The following is a 24,338-nucleotide window of genomic DNA, read 5'->3' on the forward strand; positions in this document are numbered from 1 at the left end:
CGCCCTTTACTCGCTTCACTTTATTTTTTCAGGAATTCAGGTTCGGTGCTTGTAGGAAGTATGGCGACTGGGTGGTCCATTCGGAGGATACCAGCATTGAGACGTCAGCACCATGCTAACTTAGGGTATCTATGTATAACTATATATTCAGGTGTATACGTTCACCAAGTCCTCGACTTATGAGAATGTTCGATGCAGCGTCAAACCATTATGTGAAAGTCTATTTGCCTTCTAAACTGTATTCTAAACGATTCGAGTACCATTAACGAGATTGAAGTAAAATCCACTTTGTATAATAAAAAAGAAGAAAAGTGTAAGAGTAACCAATAAGGAAAAGCCCGTTATCCTTTATAAAGGCACCATGAGCTATCGAGTCCGAGATCAGCGAGCTACTAATGGCCTGCAGCTTCTCTGCGGAATAACATGGGGGGCTCTCGAGTCGATCGGTATTTCCGCCGGTCACATGAGGCGGGCAAAGTGTAGAATCGGCCGGTAAACATACCGGAAGATCGGATGAGGGAACGAGAGTAAGAAAGAAATATTACTGCAAACGAGACTAGACACGAGTTGGCATCGCACGGTATATTCGAAGCACGGCATTGCAAGATCAAGATCCCTAACAATCGCTCCTACGTTCCTTCTGTTTAGCATACATGTAGATCAGTCCTAGTTAACATATCCGATCCTATCCTCCATACATCAATCTTCCTTATGCACACCGGTAGCCACCTATCCCTTCGGGTTATCCACCTCGAAATTTGACTGCTTTGTCAGAAAACATTATCCGACCCCCTTCTGGACCTGTCAGCATCCTTGAAATTTCATAATTTTTAGTCTTCACGAAATCAAGCGGGATCAAATAAATTATGAAAAACACGACATCCAACGTCAATTTAAAATTTTGATTTTTTTTTATCTCCATAAACATCTCCGTCTTACTGCACGTAATCGCGGTATCAGACGTTTCTTACGGTTACACTTTTCCGCCGATTAAATCAGACAAACATACCTGCTCCGTATCCTACAGTCGATTCATTTCCCCGCGTTCCTCTGTGCATAAGGAAAATGAATTCGATCTCAAAGTCAGCTGGATTCACGTTGATCCCGCAACGATCGTGCATATGTATAAAAACGTGTGCACGAGGACAATACCAACTTCCAGGACACGCCGTATGATAATGACAAACGTGAACTATCCTGCCCCATGAAAACCCACCTGCATGTTCGCTATCGCGATGTGCAATGTCTCTTCCCTCGAATGCGATCGGATCGAAGCGAATATGTGAAGGAGGATGAACAAAATTTTTAAAATTTAAAAAAAAAATTTCCACGAAGACTCAACTTAATTTCGAGAGATCCGAAGGGACCACACGTGCGTTAAGCACCGTCCCCACACGCTGGCTCCATAACCATCCCGGTAATGACGTAGTAGCTATACATAGTAGTTCTAACGTAGCGTAACAGCCGTAGGCCGAATAATTTTAATAATAATAGGGATTTAGGCATTAATACGGACTCTTCCTCATGACGCATACCCATGCATCCTACCGGACCCTTTTAAATCCAACGATACTCTATTCAGACTCCGAATTCTTTTTGCTCTTAACAGATCGTCAAATCCAGATAGCTTTTTACGCATAACCTCGACCGTGGGAATCGTGACAACTCGCCTGGAATGATCCTCGAAGTGTTTCATCTAGAAAATCCGAATCTCCGGTTTTCGGATAATTATCCCGTGCAGGCACGTGTGGCTGACGTGTCTGGAACTTTTGAATAAGCCTTTCGCGGACGAAGTATAACTCGAGGCCTAATCTATTTGCGCGATGACACGATCATCCTGACGATTAAAAGGCTTCGCTCGCCTTTCAAACGCGTTTCACACGCTGACCGCCCACAAATGGCTAGACGAGCTAATTATACTATCAAGTAGCACGACGTATAACGAACCATAATAATTGCGGCTAACTGCTCCCTCAATTGAACGAATTGTTGCGTCTTTTTATAACGTCCGTATGTGCACGCGCATACACATGTGCCATGTACTTGAGAGATCTCACTCGTTTTTCCAGGAACATTTAGCTTCCGTCAATTTACCGCGTGCTCGAGACTTTTCGAAAGCTTTGCCACCGGGGCCGAACCAGATTACGGAAAGATGGCAAAGACACCGACCACGTGTCTCAGCGGTCCAGAATGAAGATGCTGGGTGGATAACGTACGTGCTATTAACATTGACAAAAAAGGGACAATCAGACACAGTCATCGAGCCACATATGAAAATGCCAGTGGCCGTCCAGTACGCAATACACATTACTCCGGTACAGTCTGGCACGAACTGTCACGAAAGGTGTGGACCGTTGAAAAGGGTGAAACTGTCAAGTGACACCTGTCAACTGTCAATCCAAGTCCAACCGTTCATCCGAGTATCTTGACGCATAACGGATACCCATGATTAGCAGGAGGAGGGTGGGCTTGGGGGGGCGGTCTCATTGACTCGACCGTTTAACCAGGGGTCAATGATTTCGCCAGTGGAGTTGGTACCCCTTGCTCGTGACGCAAGGCGACCGAGGATGATTCGCAGGGGCACGCCTGGGCCCTCATCCAATCAATCAACGCTACGGATCGTACCACTGGCTAATATGGAGCCAGATGCAGCAGCATGCTTGCGCGGTGCAGGATGCACTAATATGGTTTCGCATGCGTGCCGTGTGTGATAGAAAGCGAGATACATACGTTATGAGTTGCAGGTATGATCCGAATACTTGGTGCGATGATTGTGTCTTGCGACAGCGATGATGACAGTACGTGACGAAAGAAAGTGCGAAATTTTATTTTTTTTCATGTATTAATTTTAATCGAAAAAAGAGTGACTCCGATAGATCATAAATTTTGGTCTCGCTTGTTCTCGACTATGAGAGGTTAATTTGAAGCTCGGACTGTTTTAATTAATGCCGTGATTCTACAGAGGAAGATTTATTCTACGGCTGACAAAGGTCTTGTGTGATTTTTGTATGAGTTTCGTCTCGAATTGACTGCCCGCTCGAGGGACCCCTTGATCCTTTTTAATGCTCATCTTGTACGAGCCACATATTCAAGCCTTCATTATTCCTCAAGTGTTTTCATACGGATATTCACGCGAGTCAGACTCGGCAATGGGTATATACCTACCGAGTGCTTTTCTAACGCAGCAATCTCAGCAACCAGAAACGATCTCCATGCGCCATCAGCGTCACTCTGACAATGCCTTCGTTTTCTGGTTTATGCGCCAGGGACGGTTGCTCCGTTGTAACGGTAATGCGAGATGACTTGGCGCTACTCGAAATGACGTTTTCATTAATAGGTCCATGTCAGGCTGACCACGTGGTACAGTCAGAGAGATAATCCACCTGAACCCTTGGGTCTCGCGCAGATTTTCCTGTCGTTCAGGTATAGGAGGTTCCGATATCCATTTCCGGTTTCACAACGTACGACTACAAGTCGAGATTGACCTGTCGTCATGTACGAGAAAACCCATGTCAATGATCAGCTGACAGGGGAAGCCAGTGTAAGTCGTAAGATTCTGTACTTATTTCAATTAAATTTTCGATACCAATTAAAAGACTATTCGTACAAATTTTTCGTAACGTCATTCGACCCTGAAATCATGGGTTTTATCCTCCTGTAATCGCGGTCGTAAACCCTGCTGGTTAAGAATGCCTTAGACAATAGACAGTACAGGAGTCGTAGAACAGTGCTCGTATATTCCGGCCCGGTCAGTATAGATACTGATTGGACTTAGTCGAGGATCGAGAGAAACTGCTGTAATACGCTACTGCAATGCTACTGCAATGCTACTGCAATGCTTCTGTAATGCCGCAACTGCTTTACTACCGTCTTCCGAGAAGCCATTCTTAGGACGATAACGGAATGGGAACGCAGCCACCGTTTTGCAGGACATTGCGTACAATTGCGTACGCGGCTCCTCGTACTCGTTTGAATTACGTATATCCCAGTCAGTTATTATTCGTTTCAATTGACTTTGCCTTCGTCAGGACTCTTCTCCACTACCATTGCAGCTCGTCTCCCTTCGGCTCTCCTACCTTCTTTTTTTCACATTTCTCCCTCGTTCCGTCCCACCTGACTGCATTGGTGCATCACTGCCCCGCTGGATTCCTACATCTCCAGGACTTCCTCGCGCTTCCCCTCTCGCTATCGGGACAAGAAGAATGTCCCATTCATACTTTTCCACGGCATTTATGGTCGCCTTATGCCCCGTATCACTCTTATCAGCACTTTCGTGTCAGCCACTATATCAGGCGCATACTGTACTGCCAGCTAAGAAAGCTGGCCAGACGCTACCTGTACCTTACCCATGGTCGACAGTCACATTCAAAAGTCATCTAATCAAATATTCTAAACCAGCCCCCAAAAATTTTTTCTCCGCAAATACAAATCTATATACCGATTTCCAAGAAGTCACGCCAAGGCGAAACCCCGTGAATCGCAAGCACCCAATTTTTCTCTCATTCGACGAGTCGTCGTGGCTCGAAGGAAAAATGCCGAACGGCTAAAAATGTCGTAACGGCTCTCGGGCAGCACGTAGAGCCCCAAGATATCATCGCGGAATTAACACTCGACTCACAAAGCTAGGAGCATCGCGAGCACGAACTGCCATAACGTGTGATGGGAATAATTTTCTCCTCGCATCGCATAATCGTCTCGCACGGCATACACGTTAAGTTTTACACGCTGTTTTCATCGGATCGAATGTCAATATCCTTAGGGCCAAACTTTCTAGACGTTTGAACGATATCGACGCAGTCGAGCCGTCACGAGGATCGATCCGATCGATTGCTCGAAACATTTCGATAAATAAATGTTTAACCCTGCTAGAACCTAACTGACGTAACCTTTGACCTCGATATCTATTTCCATGATGACCATGGCTACAACGCGCGGCAGAAGCTCATAACTTACAATCAGACGCGTAGAAGCATAACTGAAACCGTAAGCCATAAACCACTCTTGTAAAGCCACCCTAACGTTCCACGGCTGCCGCTTGCGTTGCCGAGTAGTCGAGGAACTCTGGCTGCGTCACGGGATTTTGACGAGCAGTATAATTGAGTCGGTTGAGAATTTTCGAAGGCACACGAAAATGTGTTATGACTTTAAAAAAAAAAATTTTTTTATTTCGATAACCCATAGCTAGAGCCATGAAAGTCAATCACGTGGGTCATAATGCTAAGGGTTAATCCAAAGACTGACAATTGGTTGGCTCGGGAAGACATATATAGATATACGTGAAACGCGCGTACCGTGCATTCTCGGCTTTCCCCTGAACCTATAAAATATTTCCTGTACAATATATTACGGGTAACCTTACGCGACGTGGATATCGCTGGGAATGTAATGAGGGACCATTAACAGCCGCGATACTTTGGTCACCGAGTTTACACACTACGTCGGCTTCGATTACGCGTATCGCGTGCTATCGGACGTTTTTCTAGCCTTAACGAGCCGCGTTACGCGCACCTCGCTTTACGTGCTGGATGTTCGACTTTTTCTTGCCACGTATCCCACATTCGTATGTCATACGAGAAACGCGTTGCTCGCGAGACAAGACTTTGATCCGAGGTCGTGAAAAATAATTTTTTCCTTTCGATATTCGATTTACGTGAAAGTCATGAAATTTATTGGATAATCATATACCTGGGATAATAGTAATTCCCGATCGGCGTACGACTGATTAGTAGCTCGATGTAAGAGCGTCCTACCTATACTACCGGGTGGTCTGCATTTTTTCATGAAAGACGAACACGCCCACTTATAACCGTGGACCTTAATCGTTTAATCGTACAGTGATTTATTCGTCAACAGCTTTTCGAGCTTTCACTCCGATGAGCTTGAATTGCTTCGTCGACGTGAGTCGGTAATAAAAAAAATTTAGTTATGCAAGGACACGAGGGCCAGTTGGAAATCTGGGACTGCGAGGATTTAAATTAACGAAGTAAATAAGGTCGACGATAACGTAATGGATTTCAACGATTGAAATTGGCAATAGCATCCAGGGACAGGAGGGGTACGTCTCTTCGTGCTATTAATTAAAAAGACTTCCGGGATTTTGTTATACAACGTATAACGCTGTAAACAGCAATTACTTGAGGCAGGAAGCGACGAGACGGATACGACGTGACAATTGAGGACGCCGTATTGAAGATCGCTGCGAATCAAAATTGTAGTCAAGTGATGCGTAGTCGCAGTTAGGTTAGATGCGTTTATCTCTTTTTTTTTACAATCGGCATCCCTTTATATTTGACGTATTACGACACGTCGGTAAACCGTGGGTACGATCCTGCATGACCACTCGACTCAGTCGGTAATAGTAGCGAAGGTTTCTGTTCTCTGGAGTGTATTATTGCACCTATACAAAATCACATCTTTACAGCCTCCTTAACTTGTCTCTCCCACCACGACTGCAGGCTGGCGGTAGCTGCAATTAAAGCGCCAAGGTGTAGGTCCATTGCGTGGGGGGGCCTTATACAAGAATCTGACTCTAGTTTGCATGAGTTCGATATGCAACGGGTGGCTAAGGTAGAAAGTACGTGTATCAGCTATTAGGGATTAAATTATTTTTTGTCGGTCGAAATTAATAAAAAAATATATATATATATATATTTAACACGTCTTTTAAGTCGATTATGATTCACGAAAAAATTACGTGTATACGTTACTAGGTTATGTGGTGAAAGACAAAAAAATTACATACTTATACGATGCGCAATGCCCTTCAACGCTCGTGTCACGTTAAAGAAGTTCACTTTACATATCATTTTACATCGACGTTCACTTTCAGTGGATTACGCGGATTTGTCTGCTTACATACGTATCATTTCCATTGGCTTGTCTTATTACGTGTATACTCCGTTGCGCGACGGGAATTTGTCGTTGGTTTGCTCAAGGATGTATTATGGAGTCGGGAGATAAATTTTGAGCTTCTTTTTTAATTCAGGACCTTTTGCTTATGTGTAAGTGATTACGTAATTTTTTCCTCTTACCAGAAATATCGAGGGATTCTTTTTGTGTGGACCACCCGACACAATGCGTCGAGCATAGACTCCGGCAGGTCTCCTTCTAAGGAACGCGAAGGTCGTGTTGCATGTGGCATGTGGCATGCTGCCGGTTCGTTTTTTTGCATTTGTTACCTTACGCTGGGAGACTCGAACTTTTATTAAATTATATGTTATTTCACTACATAAATGCTTCCATGTTGATATTTAGGGCAAACGTCAGTTTAGGTTTTTATATGATTTTCGGTCGTTACACTCTTTCTTCTTTTCACTGTACGCGACCTCATTTTTTTACTTGGTCTAACATGAGATTTAGGGAAATTCTAGACTGACTGTATTCAGTCAGAAATTACTGATACGCCTACTAAAAGTCGTTACCAAATATGAGTAGGGAGATTGCCAATGAGCCGATTTTCATGCTCAAAGTTTTATTTCGGCGACGACGCGCCACCTGAGCAGAGGGCCCTCGAACCAGTCTCATGTTTCTGATTGGTCTAGTATATATAGCTTACGAATACGAATACAGAGATGAGTAGGGAAATGCACAGTGCTACGGTTTTAGGCGATACCAAAAGCATGGCGCTGAATCTCAGCGGCGAGTCCGGAAGTAGAGTTATGTGATCATAGCCTCCGTCGATAATGCGGATCCCGTCGTAGCCGAGCTAACCGCGATCACGAACGTGTAGCTTGCCCGGCAGAGTCCTCCGCTACTTATCACTGGTTCTCAAAGCAACACTTAGAACGAGACAGCTCATCGGATATAGCCTAAATATTTTTTTTATTTGCAATCCTAAATTCGATCGCACAGTGTAAGCTCGGTAAGTTTAATATGACAAAAGCAAGCAGCTCATGCCTGCCTGCACTGAAGCGTATGATGCCACCAGCATACTTAATACATATTTTACCGATGTTGCGTAGCAGAACGATCGTTAAAACCTATCAGGAACTGTAAAACTCCTCGAGAACTATTTAAAAAGCCTAAAAAAATGTTTCAACAATAGGGTTTTTCAAAAGTTGTCGAGGAGTTCTATAGTTCCTGATAGGTTTTCACGATAGTTCTGCTACGTAACATCGGTAAAGTACCTATTAATGACACTAGTCGCACCATATGCTTCAGTGCAGGTATGCATAAGGAGCTGGTTTTCAGTGTTGTTTTTAGATTGTGTTTTAAACAGTTCCGGGATAGTTCTCTCTAGTACTCAATGTTGGGACCATAGTTCCGCCTGGAACTATTGTTAAATAATGCTTTTTTGAAAAACTCGAAAAAATGGGTGTCTAGACACTGTACCTCCTACGCACTTATATAGAATTTATAAAAAAACTGTGAAGGTACAGACGTGGCCCTATGGCGATTTAATCTGTGCCAGCCTCTTCTATGGACCATTCTGAGTTTCTGCATTAAGAAATCTTTAAAAATTTCAACGAAAAAGCCGTAGATCCAACCGTTAACGAGTTTAACTTCGCTTCGACCCTCCGAAGCGCCATTCCTGCGACCCAAGCTGGGTTAGCATCGCCATATCAGCTCCGTCCGAGCGCCCAGCACTCCGCAAGAAAGCTGAGCCGAAGCGTCGGGAAAACTTTCTAACAATACCAGACTAGTTAGTGGATTTTCAAGTATAGAGATATAAGTTTTCTGGCTGACGAGCGACTCTTTTTATTCCATCGAGGAAACTTCCGCGTCGCGACTAACCACTCACGCCATTGGACGGCGACGGAGTGCCATCCGGTACCTGCCAATTTTACCAATTTTACCAATTTTCACCATTTCATCACAGTTCACTCACTCGAGAAAAGGTCAAGATTCTCAAGTGGCGCAAGTTCAGCTCCGAGCGGAGGACGTGTGCGGTGACCGCGTACCGTCGATTCGAGAGGGTCAACGGGAGCAGAACATATAAAGATGATGACGTGTACTGCGGTGCCATGGAACTATAACCAACCCTGTGTTCTTCTCTCGTCGGTGCGCTATAAACGCGGAATTGGCAAAATCCAGAAAACTGGCGTGGACGAGGAAAAAGTATTTAGTGCACAGCGGAATCTGCGGTTGATCACTCGGAAACAAGAATAGCTGGAAATATAGTCAGATACTACCGCGCAGCATGGGAACACTTTCGGAATGCATCACCAAAATCTCGCAGAAATATAAGTCGGATCTATGCTATACTTCCGGTATCCGCTTAGTATAGCAAATTTATGGCTTTCAGCACGGCCGCTTACATAAAGGTTTATGGTGAGTAGAAAAAAAAGGAAAAAAGAAAAAGATCACTTACCCCAGGATCCTCGTCTTCCTTTCTCTCGTCCATTTGTATTGTTCATTGGTCCAGTACATCTTTCGACACTCGAGGTCCACTTTGGTGACGACTTGACGATTCCAGCCTTGGCCACTACTTTGCACTTCCTGTATTTTCGGTTGCGGACTAATTCTTCACTTGTTACGAATAGACCAATACGCGAATTTACGCGAACTTTAGATAATGCCTTCGCCACGCACTTATGTAAACGTATCGAATAAGGAGTATAGAAAGAGACGTTTCGCGACGCACTACGTCACACTTTTTTTTCGTAAATGAAGGTAAAGGATAAAGAATAAAGAAAGAGATGGCATGAAATGGGCTGAAGGCCGGAGGCGAAGAGCCTCAAAGAAATGATTTTGATGATACTGATAGGGAATGGTTGTTACAGACATGACACTTGACCGGGGACAAGCGCGATGGACCGGATTAAGCAGTCTGGGGTGTCAATTACAACTCGTACAGGGTTCGTCCACGATGCTCTGGAGTGACGATGCAGGCTGATCGGTGCACGGCAATTCTTCGCATTTCTGGATATCGTTGACGCACCCTGTAATGCTCCTAAAGAGTACGTTTCATTAGCACAGCAGGGCTCTAAGTCTTTTTCTACTACCTATAACTATACTACCTTTAACTTATAGCTATACTACCTATAACTTTTTTGAAAAACTCAAAAAATAGTGTCTAGTCTCTGTACCTGCTAGACAATTATATTGAATTTATAAAAAAAAAACTGTGAAGGTACAAACGATGGAACGCAGTAGAGATATATTAGAGACTATACTCTTTCGAAGGGGATTGATTGGAAAGAGTTACAAACGATACTTTTTTGAAAATCTCGAAAAAATAGAGCTTACACTGTACACTTGTATTTAAGATTACAAAAAGAAATATTTAGGCAATATCTGAGAAGCGACCTGTTTCTAAGGGTAGCTCTGGGAATCAGTTGTAAGTTGTGGAGAATCTCTGCCCGCCAGGCTACCCGTTCGTGATCACGTTCAGCTCGGCTACGACGGGATATGCATTATCAACGGAGGCAATGCTCACAAAATTTTATTCCCGGACTCGCCGCTACGATTTAGCGCCATGTTTTTGGTATCGCCTAAAACCGTAGCGTTGTGCATCTCCCTACTGATCTCTGACGAATATACCACGCGCGATATTCTCATGACTTCATGAGACACATGGCTGTGTTTCAGATTATGTATGACTTGATCGATACGTGAATAAAAATTATATTTGATGAAATCAAATTAATACTCACTGAAAGGAATTCTAGTTTTACGCAGTTGATGCTCAACGGGTTGTCTCTTGATTACGTATTGCTGCTGCAGCTGTGGGTACTACAGGTAGACGTAGTGCGCACTTTAAATGCAAGATGGCAGGACGGTGGTCCTGCATTACCTACAGCTGGAACAGGAACACGTAACCAAACAACTGGCCGAGCATTGAATTACGTGAAGCTAAAACTCGTTTCCAATAACTATTAATTTGATTTTATCAAATATAAAGATAAGTATTTTGAGGTAGTTTAGGTCGTACGTAAATTATGATACACCGTGATTAAAATATATGTATGTATATACAATACAAATATATTTAGCCGATATGCATTTTCTTGCTAAACACGTATATATACATATCGCCTCGAATAACTTATCGACACAATTATTATTGAATATACGTTTTTCTTTATTTGACACTAGGTATATTATAGTAGTAGTACCTCGTACAGTACACTCTTACGTTAACATACAACATACTGTAATAAATATTTTTTTTTCATGTTTCTATCAAGTCGTACATAATCTGAATCGCACGCGTTAAGTTTTATCAGTATCAGAATAGTATTTCGCGGATACTTGCGTTTGAGTTTCGCTCCAACGAATAGATATTTTTTTTTGATTTACACTAACGAAAGACAGAAAACCAAAGTCGTGACGTGTCCTGCCCCAATTATCGATTTACATTATTTTTGCATTTTATTAATACTACTTTTCTTCATCTTCCCTCGATATTCTCTCGTTACAAAAAGAATGTTAATATTTATCTCTAGCTTCGCTCCGGCGCGACCTTCACTTCGTACATCTTTGCCATAGACAAAATATAGATTGCATCTTTCTGACATTACAGATTATCTAGCCGATAGGCAGCACGCGTGGAAAGTGAGTACTGCACATGCATTCTTCAGCATAAAATGCCTTCCACTAATATTCTAATACCTAATGCATCCATCCAGTCAGCTTCGAACTCACATTGACACCTATTGATACTCGTAATAAATTCGATAGTATTTGAGCCTGATTGGATCGAAATTAATTTTCAACAGTCAAAGCATATGCCTTCTATCAAGAAGAAGGATCATGAGTGATCGTTCTCGAAGGGAGTTAAAAGTACGAGGAAAAATTGATTGTTTAGATTAGATAAATTGCAGTACGCTTCAACGATAGATATCGAATCGCCGAAATATTTAACCGCTATGAAAATCGAGGTAGTCGCGTGAGGTACGGCTTAAAAAATGTGTATATTCTCAAAATTTTAATTGCTAATTTAATTATAGCGATGACTGCATTCTAAATTAAATTTACATCCAGCCATCGCAGCAACTCACTTTGTAGGCAGTAAATCGAAATTAAAAGTTTACGCAAGACTCGAGTCGCACCAGTGTCAATAATTTCGGTATTGAAGAAAAAAAAGAGAAATGACGTCACGTTGGCCGTACATCCTGCCGTAGTTCGAAATTTCGAAAACTTAAGGCACAGCTCCGAATGGATTAGACTGACAAAACACATAGTTAATAAGTACAGAGTAAGTCGTACAACGACAGTAAAACTGCAATGCAGTGGCATATGACGTAAAAAAAAATTTGCAAAATTCATACGACGTCATTTGACAGAACCTCGCACGACTACGTTGAATCTTTCGCAATGTAATTCTCAAGTAAAATGGCTTGAGGATTTTTGACGGTGAAGTTTGCGAGAAACCATTTTACAAAATTTCACGATACAGTTCCTAATCTTGTCACACTTCGCAATACAATTAAACACCGTATATAACATTAATATATAATCTTGTATCATTTTCTCCTTTCGCGACACTGTATTATCCCACGATACGACATACGAGACTTTTAGTTATTTTTTTTTTTAATTAGCATTTAATTTGATTTTTCAGACATTCTCATGCGTTCACTGAAACCACGTTTAATTGTCACTTTATTTATTAAGACCAGCCATCGATTTCCACCAAGACTCGTCAATAAATCACTCGTCGCATTCATTACGAGAACTGTCATCGAAATTGTCAACTATTCGCAAAAATTCCGTGTCTATACCCACGATCAATATTCTGGCACAATGGGTCTAAATAAGGAACGTCCATTTTTCCTATATCGCTCGCGAATGTCTCTCCCGAAATCAGGAGAATTCGGAACGCATCAGAATCTTCTACGGAGTGGATGTAGGCTTACGAAAGGAAAGAGGGGAGGAACAATCGAAGGGATAGCACGAGGATAAGGTCAAGGGGAAGGGAGGGAATGCTTTATTGACAATTTATGAGGCCTCATTATCACTAAGCCCTAATCGCGTCTGCGGCCGATCTAAGATATTAACAAAATACACTGCAGCACTATCTTAGGTCACGAGGTAAAACGTAGAAGACCAATTGAATGCGTCCGGTACAAGATGACCGAGATCCAAATACACGTCCTTTAAAAAGTGTCTTTAGAGACAGCGTGGTCTGGATTGGCGAAGCTGAAGTGACTTCGTAAAAACATTCGGTTTAAAGGTGAATTTAAAAATTGCGACTTTCACCTGACTACAATAATATTGGAGACGCACGCTGACGACTTGGCCAATACCACAGGTAGGGGATAGCAATATAATTTTGGCACTTGTTTACTAGAACGAAGTAAACTCAGAATACGTATCTCGTCGCTCCTTAGGCCTGTAACTATTTTTAATAGTAAGACGACTCGATAGTCCCATTTTTTGTCCCTACTAAATAAGCTCAGCGTCATCGACTTCTCCCAGGTACTCTTAGTCATTTCCAATGATATCTTTCTCTCACATTTCTCTAGACGGTATAAAAGATAATGTACATTTAGGTACATAGTCTATTTGCATCGGCGCCCGTTAAACCTTTAAGATTCTAAGGAACCGCTAGAAAATACAATCTAGACACACGGAATCCTCGATTACGAAATCGCGACTGCGCATGCGTCAGTATTTTGGAACAACGCAAGTTCAACTCCCCATTTAAAGTGGTTTTACGCCACTGCTGCTTCATAATGGTTTATCACTATCAGAATCAAAGAAGCGATTGGTGTCTGTCATTTCATCCGTTTCGTTCGACTTAATCCTTTTTCTTTTCGAACTTCCCGTAAACACCAGAAGCGTGGTACGACTGTGTTTTCTGGTAACGTAAGAGATTTTAACAGGACCGTGAATCGGTTGCCTCTTTGATTTTGATAGAAAGTCGAAGAGAGAAGGATAGAGGTAGAGAAAAAGAAAAAGCGGAAGAGAGAAAAAGAGAGGGTGTTGGAGAAAGTTTGGAAACGAGAGAAATTTCGAGAGATTCAACAATTTCAGGCGTTTCACGCATGCAGACGTTCAGAGCTAGCCAAATAATCGTCCATAAATTCGAATAGACTGAAGAAGCAGGCAGGCCCTTAGAAAAATTGACTATCTATCTACAAAGATCGTACTTAGCGGCAGTGGACGTCGAATAGGCTGCTCCTTAGGAATCCCGTGATTTATACTATCTGTATATTGGAATGCGGATTTCATCTATAAAACACTCTGATGGCGCGACGCGCGACGCTTTTCACAACGCAGCGGCAAATTGTGCGACTTATTGAAATTTATTTTCATCAAACTTACGGCATCCTTCGACCATTCACAAAAACTTTGAATATACATCTACGCGTATCCACCGTATCCGTTGTAATTATTTTCCTCGGCGTATTCCAAAGCTCTCTCGAACACCTCTCGACGACCTATAAATCTCACTGAAGCTGCTGCCTCGAAGCAGCAACGAGAACGATAAACGTTCGGCGTCATATCTCAAAGAAAAAATGCCTCCTAGACTGGGACGCCAGGCAAATTTGTTGCCACGGCCAGGAGGAGGTCTCCGTCAGTGAGAGTCAGTCCCACTCCCAAAAATCTCAAGGTACCGATCCGTCCACATGACCCGACGTGGCCCGACGATTATCGGCGCCAGGGTACAACGTTTCCCGCGGCTTTTCATGCCTGCTTTCATTCGCCTTGGCCTCGAGACGTGGCCTTCTCGAAAGGTATCACACTTTCCACAGGAGCAAATGATTCGTTGAGTCTTCACGACCCGCTTGCAATTCTGCAGAGGCCTGTGGACCACGGAAATCCTCATAACCGTCACCACCAGAAATGACGAGAAGCTTTCCCCGATTTATATTATTCGGTTGGACCTTGTTCGTCTTTAGAGAATAACGATTTATCTTCGGACGAGGATCCGGCTTTGCCGTTGCGACCGTCTCCACGCACGTCAAGAACCGTACGTGTCCCGTGTGCCCATGAGGAATTCCTGGAGTTAAACAATTACAAATATATGGCACGATCCATTATACACTGCGATAAGATTGATTTTATAGTTCAGGAGATCCTCTGTAGGTCCGGAAGAATTTTTTTTAGGCGTGAGACTTACCTGTCACGATGGGTGGTTGGGACATTCTCTGCGTGGATGGTTTTATATGGGGAATCGGTACGGTTAAAAGAACACCGGCGCTTGTGCCAATCCATAACAATTCGTTACACGCTAAAAGAGCTGTCACTCTCAGGCACGCTGCTTTGTGCTGTCGTATTATGTCATCGCAACCTGCAACAAGTTTAATGCTTCCGTTAAAATAAATGTCATACGAAATTTCGAGAATCCAATTTACCAAGTGTCCATAGCAGATGAAACTGCTCGCTCAGACTTAACACTTACTGGCAAGCATCTTCGTGACGGCTGGTGCGATATTTATGTCCGTCAGGCATTCGTAGCTTCCAGTGTGGTAGAGCCTTAAAACTGCACTGTTGTGCAAAGAAATCCAGACACCCAGACACCCGGAACTGGCCATACAGGAAACCGGTCGGCTAGTGTCGCTACTGACTGTGAAGGTGTGCTCGATGTCAAGGGGATGAGTGTTTAAAACTTTTATAGTATTGTGGCAGCCGCACCACAATTTCCCAGACACTGGAAGCATCTTTGTCACTGGCGACGCCACCGTTCCTACAGAGATGGTTGTGGGATCGCCTGTGTTCCAACTACCAGCTATGAAAATAAATAATGTTGATTAATACAAAATTACTATATTTAACAAAAAATTATAAAAAGGTTACTCAAAAAGTGACGACTCACTATGATCTCGACAGTAGACTGTAATGTCACCATTGGCGAGGGACACGAAGACCTTGTTATCCAAATATCTGAAATAGAACGAAATATTATTTTTCTAATTATCGATGCATTTTGAAAAGTCTATTAGTACAGCCAAATTTCATGACAGTTCGTACATGATACAATGAACGCTGCTCCCGTGTTGAATCTTCACTTTGTTCTTCTTTATTCTAATATTATCGCTGCAATTGTAAACGTGGATGCAACCGTCCTCCGTGCCGAGCCACATCGTCGGCTGATTAACATCTTCCTCGATAACTGCACCGTCTATACTGGACACATCACCGCCCAACGAAGAACTACCTGCATCTGCGCATGGAATGTCATCCGAGTCCGAGTCGTCTGAACTCGAGCTGCTGTAAAATCGAAAATCATCATAATGAGTATACAATGAGAATATAGATTCACAAATTTATTTAGCATAGCAGTATTTACCTATCTAGCTGAATATTTCCACCACTTGCGTCAGCATCTTGAACGGAAATGCTGATACCACTTTTACTGTTTACAAAAGGATTATTATTCGGCGCGCACGAATTCGCTCTGAAATTTTAATAAATTATATAAATGGGTTTCATTATGACTCGCGTTAGTTGTACAGTGGAGGTAATTATAAAAGACGTTCGTACCCCAGTGCACTAGCTGGAATCCCAGCAACGCAAAGTATCCTCGCATTGCAGACTCCATTACATGACGTGACTTGTGGCGGTTCGGGACTCAAACTCAAAACGCAAACTTGCCCCACGTAGCCATCACTGTTGCAGACCCAGACGTCCCGTGGCCCCTGACCATTTGCTAAGGTCGGTGCAGCGCAAGTGAACTGAAGTCCTGCCCTCGTCTTTCGAATTGGCAGAGGCCCCACAAATTCTGGACAAGGTCTTCTGTCTGCTGATAAAGCTGTGACAGCATCATAAGATCAAAACAATCAATCTGCGTCTTGCACCAACAGATCATTCTTTCATCGATCACTTACCTAATTTCTGTTTGGCCTCGTTAAAGCTCTCTTCCCAACTTGCCCTTTTATCTGGCTTCGTGAACACGACTGATATGTTCTCAATTCCAGCTCTGAAAGTCATTTTAGAAAGTTATTAAAAAAAATCGGTCTACGCAATAAATAATGGATCAGATAAAAATAATTCAATTACTGTGTATTCAATGTGAGTTCCAAACAAGCTAGCTGAGAATGCGCCGCATTTCTTTCGGCCAATTGACGCTGAGCCTGGACCAACAATTCCTTTATAAGATCCTCCAATTGCTGCTTAGCTCCGTGCAAGGTGGCGGTCAGTTCCTGCAGTTGACTCAGAGTAGCACAATCCTCCCGAAGGTGATCAACTTCTCGCGCCATTCTTCTCAGATTTTCATCTTTGGCTAAACAAGATATCTGTTGTTTAGTCTCCGAGCATGACTAGCTCTGTGCTATTATACAAATATTGTCCAGTATCGATATACATTGAAATATTTTTCGGTAGGTCACTTTGAAAATACCTTTCATCACCTCCAGGTCATCCAAAGGAATTCTCATGAGCATCTTGTATTTGTTGGCCTCGAGTAAACCCAACAAACTGTTTGGACACGAACTCCTGCGAAGGGAAGCATCTAATTCAATTGACAAGATTCTAATAGTCGTTTGACTTAAACATTAGCACAATCAAGGATATTTATCATTGACCTTTGTGTTCAGAGACATCACAACTGAAACTTACGTAGATGGTTTCCTTATTGTACCGCTTCTTCGTTTGATACTCGTTATCACTAGAAGATCCGAAAATAAAAAGAGAGCCCTTTCCTTTCTTGTTCCCTGATTCGATGCTATCGTTACCAAGTCATGTCGGACAAATGCTCTTTAAAAAACAATACAAGTAATCAATGATAAAAGAAATTCAATTAACAATTTAGGCACAAGGTATTGTATATCCCACCTGTCATTCGTGACAATTCCTGCCAACCCTTCAACAAGAGCCTGAACCTCTCTCAAAGTTGTTTGCTGTTGTTCCCATTCCAATGATTCACGTTCCGTACAATTGATCTTGACAACCAACTCATGGACCTCTTTCTGAGCAGCAGTAAGAAGTTCATAGTCAGGATGAGAAGGGTCTGTGTGCTTCAAAAGCCTCTGAATGAGCAATTCGTATCGTGGAATTTTCTGCACAGGTTTAATTAGCAATTGGTCCAGTCCGAGCTTTCCTTTATGCTCTCTTTCCATAGCCTACAATAATCCAAAGTAATATCCTCGTTAAAATTCTCTATTAATAATATCGAAAAGTGACCTTTTACCTCTAGAAATCTCGCGAACGCAGGTTTCGCTTGACAAGTAGTCTTTATAGACTTTTTCGCCGATTTCCAATTGTCAAGAAAGAGAGTGTAGGTCTCGAGGACGACGGGCTTCGTAAACTGTAATAAAAGTTATAACCGCGTTACAAGACTCCTTAAAATGACGATTTAAGTAAGAAATCTAAAATATCAAATTGAGTTACCACATCGAGAAATACATCTCCAATCGTTTGTCGTAGTTCCCAGGTCTCCAGCCGTTTACGTAATTCCTCAAGGAAAATTTCATGGTGACTCAGTATGGCTGGTACCTGAAAGACGCCATAAAAGTTTCATTAAACTTTTTTAACAAAAAAAAAAAAAAAAAATCAATACTCATGAAAACAACAGCGTTATCGATTACAAAGAATAATATTAATTGACGAATCGAGAACGCAAGTAGATTCGCTATTCGGCCACCGTTCCTTTAGTCAGTCTTGGGAAATCAATACAGTCCCAGGTCTGACCAATGAAACCATGGACGGATACAGAGAGTATAGGGCTTTAATTCTCCTCCTTTAGTCCTTGACGTTACATAATATAATAATAACAATGTCACCAGTCTTCCCAACGAACAACCAGAGAACCATTGCGCGATACGATACCGTCCACTTAACCAAGATCCTTTTGCAGCATCAGCTTCATCATACATTCGCAAGTGATGCATATTACCGCAGAAGGTAAATTCATCGTAATTCTTACCTGATAAAATATTTCATCGACCGTCGCGGGATCCGCAAGTCCCGCATTCTCGGGACTCTTCAGAGGTTGTAGATATTTCTGAAACACGAATACACGGCTTGGTTGTATTTCGAAAATTCGTACAAGTTACATATGATTTGGCATCTTTCATACGTGTGTGCCAAATATTACAGTTGACACCCACAAAGAAGCGACCCGATATAATAATTAATGTACCAATGACAATATAAAGAAATATTTAATAAAATTTCAAAATATTAAATATCTCCATATCCAGTGACGATCATTCTGCAGCATAAGTCATCGTTCATACTAAATGATGCTAATAATCGTTAACAAGAGTCCACACGAAGAGACGCTTCTGTTTCCCGTGAAGTTCGACTCCTTCATTCTTCTTGCAATTAGTATACGGTGGGGCAGTAAACAAAAAAATAGAAATTAAGGCTACGCCAAAAATCTTGGAGGTATCTTTTTTTTTTTTTCATTCTTCAGTCTCACTAAGTGAATATCTTGTCTCGCCCCCTGTGACTCAATTTTCTCGTTACCTCGTGTCACATAAATAAATACATGAATTACAAATTGCATCGCGATGTGTTCTAAATACCACGTGGCCGATATACAAGAAATAAAATAATCTAAATATATAAAGAGTATCCAGTATATCGGTCAGATACAACGGTAACCAGGGACCTTCCTCCGTATCCTGTTTTTAGTTTTTCTCATTTTATTCGTTCGTTCTCTCTGCCGCGAATCTTGGCCAATCCCGAGAAATTGAAAGGCCTCCGGAGCCCGACTGGGAATGTTGTTTACTCCTAGAGCGAAATCGCACGTCTCCTCGTGCCACCCCGTTACCTAGATGTATTTCAATTAACAAGAACTTTATGCGATTCAGACTCAATTGCCTTGGATTCCCACCGTACGTAGTTTCCTACTTTATGCACATTAGGAAGTTCGCCTCTCCCGAGGGGATCCGTTCCACTGCGCTACTCCGTTGCACCGCAAATGCATTAACGTCCTGGTGCATCCGATTAAAGTAAAGTGCAACACGCGGAATACGAAGTCCCAGGACCGCGACTCGGACTCGAAGAGAGTCGTAAACGAGTTTGGCAAATTGCTAAATTAATCGCGGACAGCTACGCAAAGCTTTTTCATTGGTTGTTCAGAGAAGCTGCCATCCAAATTTAACACTTGTGCAACTGTCAGCCAATATCTCAGCTTTAATGACCTTCTCGCCGGCTAATTACGATATTAACATGGGATCCGTGCCATAAATCCTAAAGTGCGACGTGCGCGGGTTCGATAAATTTTCGTGATAAATCTTTTCCTACGTTATTTTAAATTGCGAAACAATCCGTCGCGCCAAGTATACATTTCCAGTTGGATACGCGAGCGAATGCCGCGGGGATGCTTATAATTGCCGACTTTTAATGGACCCGGATGAACGGCAGGAGCGTTAATCGAGCAGGCGCCCAGCTTCGATCCCGTCACATCGAGGTTCCGTAGTAAAAGGGAGCCGGTACGATATTTTCCATGGCTTGTAAGTCACGCCACGAGAAAGTCCACCGAGGAGGATTTTGCATAGTAATGTCTAAAGGCGCAGAAGAAAAAAGTTCTAAGAGAATGCGAGGACTCTAATCTGTTTTGTTCGCAAAGTCGCAGGGACGCTCGCGGAGCAGTGGGAGCAGTGGGAGAAGATAATCCCAGTAACAAATCTAACGAGTAACGTACACGGAATGCGACCTAGCAAGGCGAGCCGAAACATCGCGACGGAAATAAATAAATTTTCATCGCGAGACCGGGAGGAAAAAGAGACGTGAAAAAAAAATATATAAGAGGAACTCCAAGGCGGCCAGACATCACGAAAGGCGGAGACGCGTGGGTTGAGATATGTCGACTATTATTTTTAACCCGAATACCCTCAGCAATAAATAGTCAATAAATACCGTACGTCGTTTCTCGTGGGAATTAATGTGGGAAATTAGGAAGATGCCTCGCGCGTCCCCGTCCGGTACTTTCACCCTGAAGGATCGTTTCTGCTTTTGAAGTTTTTCTTTAAAAAATTCGGATCGCTCGGTTTGGTAAAATCGAAAATATTGGGAGCACGTTGGACGATCGTCGATACATAGGAGCCAGCATCGTTAGGGAGGCACGTGCTATTTACAAAATATGACAATCAATCACGGCTCCGACTATCAATTTGATATTAGCCGATAAATCATTAGAGAAATTCTTTAAGGCTCTCGATACCTTGAATATTCTACGCAGTGACGTTTCGCATAAAGGCCGATTCGCAAGGTGAATAAAAAACGTCGAGAGATCCGTTCGAGCTTCCAATGACTATAGGAAGACATTGATTTCGGCCTGTTATCAAGCCTTCCTTCTTGCTACCCGTAAATGTTTATCCCCGTCCGAATCCCACTGGCTGCACCGCTTAAAGCTCGACGAAGACTGCAAGCTGCACCGTTCAATAGGATCATTATTGCCTAACTGTGCTATATGTTTATCTGTCGAATTTTCACACGTCCGATTGACTACTCTCGAGCAGGCGCCAAGGCTTATTTACATGGCGCTACTGTCTGGCCAGTCGGGCGTTCTAGTATCTAGGTATTTAGCTCGTTAAAGACAACCGTGCTGAATTCGCGTTCAGCGTATTTCCAGCGAATGAGATGAGTTCGATAAATAAACCGAAATCGTCCACCGTGTAATTTCCGTAGCCGCTAAATGGACGTTCGCAAAATTGCATTAGCCCCACCGGCGAATGAGATTGACGATACGCACGTATTATATTTTCCACGCTGGAATTTCGCTTTCCGTAAACTCTCGATATTTTTTGCCGACGATAATAACGGAACTGCCGTGAATACATGCGTGACGCCTTCGGGAGGCAATGGAATTAGTTTTTATTGCCGTTTTAAATGTTCCCAAAGAATTCCCTGGTAATCGTGTGCATCGTCTGAGTGTCACGAATTATATTCACGAACGGCGTTCCCAAAGACGCTGAGACGGGATCGGGATTGTCTAGAAGTTAATTCCACTTGGTGGCTTGTTTATAGGGAGCTGATAGAACCGCAACCCTCTTTTATCTGACATGAGAATGTTTGCTTCTACTTGCGCAGCATCGGTAGACTCAAGCCGGCTGATCGATCGTTACCGTTGTCCCAATAAACACAGGTGTATCCTTACACTCGCCAATTGGATAACTCACATTGACTAGTATCTGCAAAGCCTCCACGTATGAACGTTCCGTATCGTAGAGTTCAACGACGACATGTGTTCTCGTGTCCTGTAATCAGAAAGAAGCAAAACACGGCATAAGAGACTTCGTTAGGCAGGAAAAAAAAGGAAATACGATTAATCAAAAAATTTGTATCCAGTCATATGAAATTATTTGAACATGAGAAATGATTCACCCTTGAAGTACGATCTGACAGGGAGGAGATATGGACAAATATAGGTAAAACATGGATTTTAATACACGTGTGCACATCCGAGTGCTAACAGCTGACAAATGCTCGTCATCCATTACCCACAATTATTTCGAGAGAAGTATATCAATTTTGCGAACAAGAAAATAAGTGGTCCAGCGGGATATCCGTACGGTATGCAGTGCCATATAAATAGCTGGTAGATTCTCCACGTAGTGGAAATGAAGGAACGTGCTAACCTGGGCCACGCGTTGTCCCGGCATGTATTCGAGTGTAGCTATTAATATTGATCAAAATCTTCGCCAAGAAGTAACGTTCGATATCTCCATTAAGATTTCGTATACCGCAGGAATACGACAAATATTTCACTCCGAGGCGAAGATTTTTGCAATTTTTCAATAATCCACCAATTTTATTCAATTCTTGAGAAATCTTAGAAATTTCTGCTCGAGTGCATCGTGACCTCGTGACACGCATTGCACGAGTGCATATAACCGGACATGTGTAAATATCCAGATGTAGATTCACATGTGGCCACTCGGTCCGACTGCGTCACACATAGAGATCTGACACACATAAGAGTACTAATCAAATTTGACAGCTGTCATCCCGTCGTTTGGTTAACGACCGTTTGGCAACATCGAACAAGCCAAGGACGATTGATTTTTGCCGAAAAATCGGGAAAAACACGTTTTACTCGTAGCTGGAAAGGAGAGAGAAGGCCTGCCTGTTTTCGTCGAATTGGCCAGGCTGATCGATCGCGAAAACACGAGGCCGATACGGTGATGACGTCGAATTAAAGCAACTCGATAAATTTAAACAGCAGGAAGCGCAGCGATGCTATACCACATTTTTCGCAGATAATGCGTGCTAAATAGGCATAGCTGGTAACATATAGATATAGGTAATGAGAAATTTTTAATTTTTCACCTAATAATTATCAGTGATAACTACGTACCACTTGTCTTGTCACGTGCTCGTTATCCTCACTGTCCTCGGAAGGCTGGCTGATGAGTCTTTGGCCAACACTCATTGTCAACTGTTGCTTCTTCGGGCAACGACTCTCATATCATTCTTGATAGTGCATCGAAATGCCTGGCCGATAAACGCGCGATTTTTCGAATTTACGAAAAATAATGAATTTTACGCAAGCGAGGGATACGGATCGCCGGGAGGAGCCTTCGCGCCTCTACCAGCGCGTACAGAGTCTTTTTCTTTAACCGGGCAGGTTTAGCCTAATTTATTTTTAAAGTCTGACAGACGCCGATTTCACCTTAGCCTACATAGAGGCGGAACTTTAAACGTGACTTTGGGAACTATCGTCAGAGCAACGAGACGATTAAGAAAATATAATTTTTGGGTAATCAGCTTTTCACGTTTTTCAATATTTTTTTACAACCTCTATCTGCGCACAATATTTTTCTTCCGTTGATATATCGGGTACCACGTGATCGATGGATCACTTCGAGCACATAAATGGACAGTACGTAACGCACATTCGATCACAGAATTTATCCACTCTGCTAACCACTTGTACACACAGCTTTTGAAAAAAAAAAAATACCAAGAATATTAAAACCTAAGATGTTTGCGAAAGTGAAAATATTCCGAAAGTTTCGAACGATCGGGACCTTTTCGAATTCGAAAATCTGGAATCGAACTGCTCAAGATTTCTCCCGATCGTGTTTTGACACTTCACGAAAACTCACGGGATACGGGAACGACCGAGTGGAATCACTTGAAAGTCAGAGAGACGTGCTTAACGCGACTGAAGTCGTCTCGTTAAGTCTCGAAAGTCCGAAAGCTCTCTAAGGCACCTTAACGTGCTCCGATGGCTTCCACAGGCAGCCCCTTCCGGAAGTTTGCCCGTAATTTCTCGACGATGTAGTTTCGGCCGGGATGAACGATTTCGTAAGATAAAACCTAGCGAGTCCCGAGTATGCCGGTATGCGGAATTTCGTTATGCAAATAAATAGTGAAGCGATTAGACGATCGGACTGGTGTAGACGCTAAGACGACACGTAGCACCGCACGTTTCACTCGGATCTCATTATTTCTCATAATACGTCACAACCTCTCTCGAATGGCCACCACAACTTTTGCACTACCTCGTTATCATATATTTTTTATTCTATCTCCCTCCCCCCCCCCCCCCCCCC

The 24,338-nt window shown here is 42.7% G+C and overlaps 2 protein-coding genes across 9 annotated transcripts in view; both read right to left on the reverse strand.

The window, feature by feature from the left end:
- The window catches only part of LOC107263255, a 152,899-nt gene extending 143,180 nt beyond the window's left edge, over nt 1-9,719 (reverse strand). Inside the window, exon 1 of the mRNA XM_015730244.2 lies at nt 9,311-9,719. The gene's annotated coding sequence lies outside the window, so the exon portion shown is untranslated. The remainder of the gene's footprint in view (nt 1-9,310) is intronic.
- A 1,280-nt stretch (nt 9,720-10,999) lies between these two features.
- LOC107263257 (rho guanine nucleotide exchange factor 17) overlaps nt 11,000-24,338 on the reverse strand; it is a 32,044-nt gene continuing 18,705 nt past the window's right edge. For 3 of the 8 annotated variants that reach the window (XM_015730248.2, XM_015730249.2, XM_025080614.1), the window contains exons 9-24: nt 21,960-22,037; nt 18,755-18,832; nt 18,220-18,324; nt 18,020-18,136; nt 17,665-17,951; nt 17,449-17,586; nt 17,231-17,325; nt 16,891-17,113; nt 16,719-16,810; nt 16,375-16,642; nt 16,181-16,288; nt 15,862-16,101; nt 15,707-15,774; nt 15,293-15,619; nt 15,011-15,187; nt 11,000-14,890 (exon numbers count right to left, since the gene is read on the reverse strand). In XM_015730248.2, the coding sequence (XP_015585734.1) occupies nt 14,628-14,890; nt 15,011-15,187; nt 15,293-15,619; nt 15,707-15,774; nt 15,862-16,101; nt 16,181-16,288; nt 16,375-16,642; nt 16,719-16,810; nt 16,891-17,113; nt 17,231-17,325; nt 17,449-17,586; nt 17,665-17,951; nt 18,020-18,136; nt 18,220-18,324; nt 18,755-18,832; nt 21,960-22,037 (2,664 nt within the window). In that variant the 3' untranslated portion in view covers nt 11,000-14,627. The remainder of the gene's footprint in view (nt 14,891-15,010; nt 15,188-15,292; nt 15,620-15,706; nt 15,775-15,861; nt 16,102-16,180; nt 16,289-16,374; nt 16,643-16,718; nt 16,811-16,890; nt 17,114-17,230; nt 17,326-17,448; nt 17,587-17,664; nt 17,952-18,019; nt 18,137-18,219; nt 18,325-18,754; nt 18,833-21,959; nt 22,038-24,338) is intronic. The other 5 variants (XM_025080616.1, XM_025080615.1, XM_025080617.1 and 2 more) reach the window with 5 other exon arrangements.

This window comes from Cephus cinctus, unplaced genomic scaffold (genome assembly GCF_000341935.2).
Source record: "Cephus cinctus unplaced genomic scaffold, Ccin1 Ccin1_scaffold0143, whole genome shotgun sequence".
In the NCBI taxonomy this organism is placed as follows: domain Eukaryota; kingdom Metazoa; phylum Arthropoda; class Insecta; order Hymenoptera; family Cephidae; genus Cephus; species Cephus cinctus.